The 10,176-nt window shown below is 39.6% G+C and overlaps 1 protein-coding gene across 1 annotated transcript; it reads left to right on the top strand.

The window, feature by feature from the left end:
• Positions 1-4,772: 4,772 nt before the first annotated feature.
• LOC113017225 (tripartite motif-containing protein 16-like) lies at positions 4,773-8,901 on the top strand. Its single transcript, XM_026160381.2, has one exon. It carries the CDS (start codon positions 4,857-4,859, stop codon positions 6,573-6,575), a length of 1,719 nt encoding a protein of 572 aa, XP_026016166.2. The 5' UTR covers positions 4,773-4,856; the 3' UTR covers positions 6,576-8,901.
• The last annotated feature ends 1,275 nt before the right edge of the window (positions 8,902-10,176 follow it).

Genomic DNA, 10,176 nt, shown 5'->3' with positions numbered 1-10,176 from the left:
TGGTTCCCTCCTGCCACGTATTGACTTCTGGATATAAAGATATAACAATAAAAAACAAATATCCACTACCCCTCATTAGTTCAGCTTTCAAACCCCTCTACGGAGCCAATATCTTCACAAAGTTTCATCTGTGCAACGCTTATCACCTGGTTTGCATCAGACAAGGGGATAAGTGGAAAACTGCATTCAACACACCCCTTGGACATTTCAAATTCCTTGTGATGCCGTTTGGACTCATAAATTCTCCAACGTTTTTTTCAGGCACTCATTAATAATGTTCTCCAGGATTTCCAGGACAGGTTTGTTTTTGACTCCCACATCCCGGAAGCACCGGCAACAATTTCTCAGATTCGCCAACTTCTACCTACACTTCATTGGCAACTATAGTCACGTAGCTACATCAGTCACACAACTCAGTAAAACACAAGGTTCCTTTTTATTGTTGTTGTCAAATATTTATCAAAGTTTTGTGGAGCTGTTTACTGCCTCATATGCCAACTACTAAATCTAGCGGTGCGCTAGATTTAGTAGTTGGCATATGAGTTTGATGGTTTTTGAGGGAGAGAAACAATTGAAATGAACATGAACTTAAATGCAACATAAGCATCATGTCAGTGGCTTCATTATCTGTATATTTAGGTTTATTATCCTTCTGTATTAACTGAAACTTAAGGACTGTTTGTTAACTTCAGTGAGAACTCTGACATTTCTAAAGGCAAGGCAAGGCAAGGCAAGGCAAGGCAAGTTTATTTGTATAGCACAATTCAACAGCAAGGTGATTCAAAGTGCTTTACAGAGACATTAGAAACAAAAACAAATAAAAAGCATGATTTAAAATTGATTAAAACAAGCAAATAAACTAACTAACTAATTAACAAACAAACAAACAAACAAAACAGTATATAAAATCAAAACAGATAAAATCAGAACAGTAGATAAAATCAGTAGTTAAATGTAAGTTTTGAAATTTAAGCTTAAAAGTGTGGATTTGGTGCTTTATTCAAATGCAGCTGAGAACAGGTGAGTCTTCAACCTGGATTTAAATAAACTGAGTGTTTCAGCTGATCTGAGGCTTTCTGGGAGTTTGTTCCAGATATAAGGAGCATAAAAGCTGAATGCAGCTTCTCCGTGTCTGGTTCTGACTCTGGGAACTGATAAAAGACCGGATCCAGATGACCTGAGGGATCTGGAAGGTTCATACTGGGTCAGGAGGTCATTGATGTATTTTGGTCCTAAACCATTCAGAGCTTTATAGACCAGCATCAGAACTTTAAAGTCTATCCTCTGACGGACAGGCAGCCAGTGTAAAGACCTCAGAGCTGGACTGATGTGGTCCACTTTTTTGGTCTTAGTGAGGACTCGAGCAGCAGAGTTCTGAATGAGCTGTAGTTGTCTGACTGATTTTTTAGGTAGACCTGTAAAGATGCTGTTACAGTAATCAAGCCTACTAAAGATGAATGCATGGACTAGTTTTTCCAGGTCCTGTTGAGACATCAGATCTTTTATCCTTGAAATATTCTTGAGGTGATAGTAAGCTGACTTTGTTATTGTCTTAATGTGTTTTTCTAAGTTTAGGTCTGCATCCATCACTACACCCAAATTTCTCGCCTGGTTTGTGGTTTTTAGATGTATAGATTGAAGTTCTCTGGTGACCTGTAATCGTTTTTCTTTGGCGCCAAAGGCTATTACCTCAGTTTTGTTTTTGTTTAGCTGGAGAAAATTGTGGCACAACCAGTCATTGATTTCCTCAATGCATTTACCAAGAGCCTGCACAGGGCCTTGGTCTCCTGGTGACATTGTGATATATATTTGTGTGTCATCTGCATAGCTGTGATAGTTTATTTTGTTGTTGTTTATAATCTGTGCCAGTGGGAGCATGTAAATGTTAAACAGAAAGGGTCCCAAGATGGAACCTTGGGGAACTCCACATGTGATACTTGTCTGCTCAGATGTGAAGTTACCTATTGATACAAAGTATTTCCTGTTTTCTAAGTATGTTTTGAACCAGTTTAGTACAGTTCCTGAAAGACCTGTCCAGTTCTCCAGTCGTTTGAGTAATATGTTGTGGTCAACTGTATCAAATGCTGCACTGAGATCCAGTAAAACTAAGACTGACATTTTTCCACTGTCTGTATTCAGACATATGTCATTAAACACTTTGGTCAGAGCGGTTTCAGTGCTGTGGTTCTGTCTAAAACCTGACTGGAAGGCATCGTAGCAATTATTCTGTTTTAAGAAGTAATTGAGCTGTTGAGAAACTGCTTTTTCAATGATCTTACTTAAAAATGGGAGATTTGAGATCGGCCTGTAGTTGTTCATTTGTGTCTTGTCAAGATTGTCCTTTTTCAGTATAGGTTTGATTACAGCAGTTTTTAGTGATTCTGGAAACACACCTGATAATAAAGAAAAGTTGACGATCTGTAACAGGTCTGACTCTAAAGTCTTTGAGACCTTTTTGAAAAAACTTGTTGGCAGGACATCTAAACAGCAGGAGGAGGAGTTCAGTTGACCTAAGATGTCCTCCAGGTCTTTGCTGTTAATAGGTTTAAACTGTTTCATGGTATTTAAACAGTTTTTTGGTGGACACAGTACATATCCTGGATCTGCTGTTGATGTACCAATTGCTTGTCTAATTTTTTGGATTTTTTCTGTGAAGAATTTGGCAAAGTCATTGCAGGCCATGGTTGAATGAAGTTCAGCTGCCAGTGACACAGGAGGGTTTGTTAGCCTGTCAACTGTAGAAAATAAGACCCGAGCATTATGGCTGTTTTTAGTGATGATGTCAGAGAAGTAGGACCTCCTTGCACTCCTCAGTTGTAAATTATAATTGTGAAGTTTCTCTTTATAAATGTCATAATGAACCTGGAAGTTTGTTTTTCTCCATCTGCGCTCAGCTTTCCTACACTCTCTTTTTTCTTTTTTCACCAGTGTGGAGTTTCTCCATGGAGACTTTTTCCTTCCAGAGATAACCTTCACCTTAATGGGAGCAATAGTGTCCATTACATTTAACATGTTAGCATTGAAGCTATTGATGAGCTCATTGACTGACCCTCTGGACAGGTCAGGTGTTAATGGGAAAACCTGGTTAAAAATTGCACTACTGTGTTCAGTTATACACCGTTTTGTGATCACTGTTGTTGTTGTTTTTTTTTTTTTTTGTTTTTTTTTTTTTTTTTTAAATGACATCAGAAACAGCAGTATGCGACATTACGTGATGGCAGAGCTTCAGTTCATCCTTTGTCATTTTTTTTTTTTTTTTTTTTTTTTTTAAATAAATAGGACAGGGGGAATGAATGAGAGAGAGAGGGGGAGAGAAAGAAAGAAAACCAAAGAGGAGAAGAGACGGTGAGAAGGGGGGGGAAGAGAGAGAAAAAAAAAAAAGAACTCCTGGGTCACCTGTATGGAGAAAAAAAACAAACAAACAAACAAACAAAAAAAAACAAACAGAGGAGACAGCAAACAACAAAGAGCAACATAATAATAGAGAAAACAAAGCACCATCACAATAAACTAGCTAGTCATAGATATCAATATTTACTAAATAATAAACGATATTGTGCAGCACGCAAGATAGACAGCGCACAGTGTGCTTTGAGGCAGCAGCCAAGAAAGCTTTAGTCCGTGTCTGTGAATACCCATGTGTGCATACCTGTGTGGATCAGCATGCTTGCATTCCAAAGGTTTCTCCATGTAATGATCTGCTAGGGAGTGTGGGGGGGCCACAGCCCCGTCCTCCAGGGTGTGAAGCGGGTATGGAGGAGATCAAAACTCCAGACATCCAGAGGCCCCCAGAACACAAGAGACCATGGAAGACCAACAGAGGGGCAGCCGCGCCACTGTTCCAGTAAGAGCTGAGGAGAGTCCCAGTGATCACTGTTGTTGATATATTTGTGTGGGCTGAGATTTTACTTTCAAAGAAAACACAGTAATGATCAGACACGCCCACATCAGACACAGTAACCTTTGAAATGCTCAGGCCTTTGGAGATCAGTAGGTCAAGAGTGTGTCCTCTATTATGTGTGGCCTCTGTTACATGCTGAGTCAGCCCAAAGTTGCCCAGAGTGTTACTCAGGTCTTTAGTCACTTTGTCCTGAGGGTTGTCCACATGGATGTTAAAATCCCCAACAATATTTACACAGTCAAAATCAACACAGATCACAGACAGCAGTTCACTGAGGTCATTAAAAAAGTCTGTGCAGTATTTGGGAGGCCTGTAAACATTAAGAAACACAACTTTGGATGGGGCCTTCAGCTGTAAAGCCACATATTCAAAAGACTGAAAACTTCCAGGAGATAGCTGCTTACATTGAAATGATTCATTAAATAAGACAGCAACCCCCCCTCCTCTCCTGCTCACCCTGGCCTCACTGATAAAACTGTAGTTAGGACGGGTCGTCTCGATGAGAACAGCTCCACTGTTACTTTGGTCCAACCAAGTTTCAGTTAAAAACATAAAATTAAGGCTGTGCTCAGTGATTAAATCATTAATTAAAAATGTTTTCCCAGCTAAAGATCTAACGTTTAATAAAGCCAACTTAAGTGGGAAAAGGGAAGTTAAAAAGGGAAGTTTTTTTTATAAAGAAAAATGGGTTGACAGGTTTAAAAGTTGATGTGAGCAGTAAATAAAAAGGGTTAAACACACAGTATCGCTCTCAAACTGCTCCTCTTCCTGGAGTGAAGCACAGCCTGATAACCCTCCCTCTTCTTCCTGCTCTTAAACACATCACCTCCTCTCTGTCCACGTGTTTCCTCCTCATGGGTGTAACCAACATGTTGTGACGTGTAGGCTGTGATAAGCTCCGTTTACTGAAGAAAAAGACTTTGTGGAGATTACACCTCAGACTAGTTTCAGTTATATGGAAGAGAAACGCACACAGTCACTGACACTGAGAGGAGAAATGGCGCAGAAAGGAGTTCAGCTGGATGAAGAAACCTTCTCTTGTTCCATCTGTTTGGATTTACTGAAGGGTCCGGTGACTATTCCCTGTGGACACAGCTACTGCATGAACTGTATTAAAACCCACTTTGATGAAGAGGACAGGAAGGGAATCCACAGCTGCCCTCAGTGTAGGAAGACTTTCATACCGAGGCCTGTCCTGGAGAAAAACACCATATTAGCAGCTTTAGTGGAGCAGCTGAAGAAGACTGGACTCCAAGCTGCTCCAGCTGATCACTGCTTTGCTGGACCTGAAGATGTGGCCTGTGATGTCTGCACTGGGAGGAAGTGGAAAGCCGTCAAGTCCTGTTTATTCTGTTTGGCCTCCTACTGTGAGAAACACCTCCAACCTCACTATGATTCACCATCATTAAAGAAACACAAGCTGGTGGCCCCCTCCAAGAAGCTCCAGGAGAACATCTGCTCTCGTCATGATGAGGTGATGAAGATTTTCTGTCGTACTGACCAGCAGAGTATCTGTTTTGTCTGCTCAATGGATGAACATAAAGGCCATGAAACAGTCCCAGCTGCAGCAGAAAGGACTGAGAAGCAGAAGGAGCTCGAGGTGAGACGACTAAACATCCAGCAGAGAATCCAGGAGCGAGAGAAAGATGTGAAGCTGCTTCAAAGGGAGGTGGAGGCCATCAATGGCTCTGCTGATAAAACACTGGAGGACAGTGAGAAGATGTTCACTGAGCTGATCCGTCTCCTCCAGAAAAGAAGCTCTGATGTGAAGCAGCAGGTCAGATCCCAGCAGGAAACTGAAGTGAGTCGAGTCAAAGAGCTTCAGGAGAAGCTGGAGCAGGAGATCGCTGAGCTGAAGAGGAAAGACGGCGAGCTGGAGCAGCTCTCACACACAGAGGATCACAACCAGTTTCTACACAACTACCCCTCACTGTCAGCACTCAGTGAGTCTACACACTCATCCAGCATCAATATTCGTCCTCTGAGCTACTTTGAGGATGTGACAGCAGCTGTGTCAGAGACCAGAGATAGACTACAGGACATTCTGAGAAAGGAATGGACAAACATCTCACTGACAGTCACTGAAGTGGATGTTTTACTGTCACCACCTGAGCCAAAGACCAGAGCTGAATTCTTAAAATATTCACATGAAATCACACTGGATCCAAACACAGCAAACACACATCTGTTATTATCTGAGGGGAACAGAAAAGTAGCACGAATGAAGCAACAACAGTCTTATTCTGATCATCCAGACAGATTTGCTGATTGGTGTTTTCAGGTCCTGAGTAGAGAGAGTCTGACTAAACGTTGTTATTGGGAGGTGGAGTGGAGAGGGGGAGAGGTTTGTGTAGCAGTCACATGCAAGAATATCAGCAGAGTTGGGAGCCTCAATGAATGTGTATTTGGATTCAATGACAGATCTTGGGCATTATATTGTTACACTAACAGTTATCAGTTCTTGTACAACAGTGCACAAATTGTCCTCTCAGGTCCTCGGTCCTCCAGAGTAGGAGTGTACCTGGATCACAGAGCAGGTATTCTGTCTTTCTACAGCGTCTCTGAAACCATGACTCTCCTCCACAGAGTCCAGACCACATTCACTCAGCCGCTCTATGCGGGACTATATCTTTATGGAGATGGAGTCACTTCAGAATTGATTAAGGTGAAATAGACAGAGAAGATATGTTCATGTTGATCCCTGACCATTATATGTAGTTGTGTAATTTCTAAATGAGGCTTTACATTTTAGACGGAGAAGTTCAGCTGTCCATTTGTTCTGGATTTTTTGAGGACATATATTACATATAATCATGTATGCTTGTACACAGTAGATATCCACACTGGAATGTTTTTCATAGAGGATTTACCCTGCTAAGCATTTAACTCTTATAATCAAACTCTATAAGACTCATATACTTAAGTGAAATATTATCCATATTCATATCATAAGGCTGTGTCATCTGTTGAATGATTACCTGTTCATGCATACAGTTTTGCTCTGTAATTTATTAAGTACAACTTATATGTAACTTTTGACAGATTTATAGACCATGGTGACAGGTTATGACATACAGATAGTCGAACTTGGCCCATTGGAAGATGCACCTGGTATGACAGTCCAAACTGGGCCAACAATCATTAAGTTCAAACGTTTGAGCTCACTTTGGCCCTAACCCTGTAAAAGGGAGTCATAAAAGTGATGGACAATAAGGAGGGGAAAGAAAGGCAGGGCAAGTTATGTAACACAAGTATTGAATATCAGAAACACAACAACGTGGGTAAAAATTGATGCATTGGAGTGAACCAGTGATTTAATCCATAATTGTTGTAATATCAACATTTGCGAAGTTGGCAAAATACTTGTACTAGTTTAAACTTAAAACTAAATCAGTGAAAGGACAAGGAATGGTAAAGTTACTCAGCAGCTGTTTGTTGTCTCCTATTACAGGAAGGTCAGATATGACCCCACCGTCTTTTTCTTTTTGTTACTTTGTGTGTCTCTACTGATTGTGCTTAAAGGCTCTACACCCTGGCCTTTGCTTTGTTTGTTTTGCCGTGTGTTGTCTTCTTGTTTTGTGTATTGTGATGTACTGTTTTGCTGTTCATATAACTCTGTTTAAAGAACCCTGTTTCAAGAATTCTGCTCCTTTGCAGAGAGAAAAAAAATTTGAGTGACTTGATTTTAATTCAATCTAAAAAGCTGAATCTCCACACCATTGGCCGAATATCACGTTATCACGTTGGCTTTAAAATTGCAACCCACCACATTGATGTGTGAAAATAATATTGCACTGATTCAAACTGTACTTACATTTATATACCTTACATCAATATAAATCTGAATTTGTTCTTATGGCTGATAATCATGTGAGTTTAAATGATACTACTCTTCATATTCAGCATGTTTGAAATCTGTCATCAGTCTGGTTAGTGGTTTTATTCTGTAGTTGCTGTAGTGGGTTGTCAAATGCAACAATATATTGGAGCTGCAGTGATTCATCAGTTAGTCAATGATTAGAGAATTGATTGTTTTATCATTATTTTAGTCACATTTAAAGCTGGTTCCAGTTTCTGAAATGTGAAGATTGTTGATTTTCTTGATCATATATGACTGTAAACTTAATGTCTTTGAGTTTTTAAATGTTCCAATGTAGTAAGATTTGAATCCTTGAGGTTTTTGATATTGCATTATTATTTTGTCTAGAATGATGACATTTAATGTCATTTTTTGGGATGTAAAGTTTGATCACACTCGATCATTTATACATTGAAATATAAATACTAAATAACACAGGCCTGTATATTGTGGAGGATAGATATGTTTCTTGCCCTGAGCTGTGTCTGGCAGGCAGAGTGTCTCCACAAATCTGATGCTTCTGATTTGGAGAAAATGAGCTGAGGGAGACACCTGGTGGACAAACACAGACATGACAAGAAGAAAGACTAAAGTGCAGAGTGGAGACAAACAGCTGGAAATACTTGTTGGAAAGGATTGTCATTCATTCAGTCACTCTAACAGTCCTTTATTTGCACTGAAGGAGACACGTGAAGAAACCAAATCACACAATAATGAAGTGAACACATTTATAGTCAGTGTTCAAGATGGTGGATAGAAATGAGAATTGTGGAGCATTTATACATTTATAGGTCTGTGACTTACAGCAGAAGCAGCATTCACATGAATTCACCAACTGTTTATTTCTCTGTTATTCTGATTAAAATGTCAAATAAATATATTTTCCACTTTTGTGGCAGGAATTTCTCGGTCCTGCATGTCGAGAAATCTGCTGTTAAATCAGAACATTAACAGACTTCAGATTGTATTCAAAGACATGTTACTTTGTATCATCTGTCAGCAGGCATGTGTTAACAGGGACTATCAGACAGTTTAGTGGTAAGGAGAAATATTAATCGGATTGGAATCCACAATTCCCCAAAACAGGTTATGTATACAGTTAATGAAACTAAAAGAAATAAATCATTTATCCCTGCTCAAACACTCGATGTTTGTCATACTTTTTTGTCATTTTGTTTTACTTTTGTGACTCCTGGTTTTAGGCTGATTCAAAGAGGAAAACAAGATTAACAGATTATTGCTTTGTTGAAAGCACCAATGCAGCAAAATGTTTGAAAGTTACCTCTGTGGTAGCTGTCTTGTTTGTTTCTGTAAAGAGGAAGCTTGTCTTAACTGCACTTCTTTTATAGGCCAGTTTGAATTGAGAAGCTGTGGTCTCAGAGTATATAAAGCTGGCAGGAAATGAATAGAGGGTCATTGAAAGCTGTATATACTGGGTTAATTAGATCAGTATTGGACTATGGGTGTATAGTATATAATTCTGCTGCTGAAACAAGTCTTGGAAAGCTAGATAGTATCTAATAGCTGTGTCCCAATCCAGTGACCACACGCTTTGTAGTATGCGCACTTTGTGGACTAGTGATTTGTCAGTCGCGAATGAAATGGCTCTTAGAACCGGATCTTTGACATGGACTACGCGAGCCGGCTCCTTATTGGGAGCCGTGTTTTTTTTTGTTTTTTTTCTATCACCCTCTCTCTCGCACTTTTTTCCCCGCTTCACTCCGCATGTGAGCCTTGTGTTTTGCGCTGGGCAGAGGGGGAAGGGGCGGTAGTTACACTCGCAGTAGCACAGGAACAGAGCCGGAGGGAGAGAGAGAGAGAGCCAGGGACAACAACGTCACGTTAGAAAGGTATAGTAATCATCCACAACTATTTTCAGATGATAAAGGATTCAGAAAGTTTATTCATGCAGGCCCATATGACAGAATGTGCATCTTCTCTTTGTTTTCATATTTTAATTTATATTTAATTGTGTTGTGGTTTGCAGTGTTTTGTGTTGTTTCACTTTAAATTTGTTTAAAAAAAACCTGAAAATTTAAGTAGCCAAAAGTTGAAACGTGAATAGTTGGTTTTTGTATAATATGATTTATTTATTACATTTTATGTGGAGTGAATAAATGAAAGTATATTTACGGTGGCCCCTACAGACAAAGCACGTACAAACCCCGAAGCACGGAAAAACTCCAAAACACGTACAAAAGACAACAGAAGTGCTCCAGAATGCTAGGCGCAACATTGAGCTTTTGTTGTCTAGTGGCTACACAAGCCAGTAAATACCAACGACTAGATTTGGTGTGTGGTAGTAACAGGTAAAAAAAAAAATTTTTTTAATTATTTGAATATATATGAGTGCTTGTGTATAAATACACAAACAATACACATATGATTTCAATTGTGTAATTTAAGTGATCTAGGT

The sequence above is a fragment of the Astatotilapia calliptera genome, chromosome 3 (genome assembly GCF_964374335.1).
Source record: "Astatotilapia calliptera chromosome 3, fAstCal68.1, whole genome shotgun sequence".
Classification (NCBI taxonomy): domain Eukaryota; kingdom Metazoa; phylum Chordata; class Actinopteri; order Cichliformes; family Cichlidae; genus Astatotilapia; species Astatotilapia calliptera.
The sequence above is the reverse complement of the archived record's forward strand: the minus strand, read 5'-3'. Positions and strand labels throughout refer to the sequence as shown.

Excerpts from the sequence above, each read along its gene's own strand:
- LOC113017225 (XM_026160381.2), top strand. The coding sequence starts at position 4,857 with ATGGAAGAGAAACGCACACAGTCACTGACACTGAGAGGAGAAATGGCG.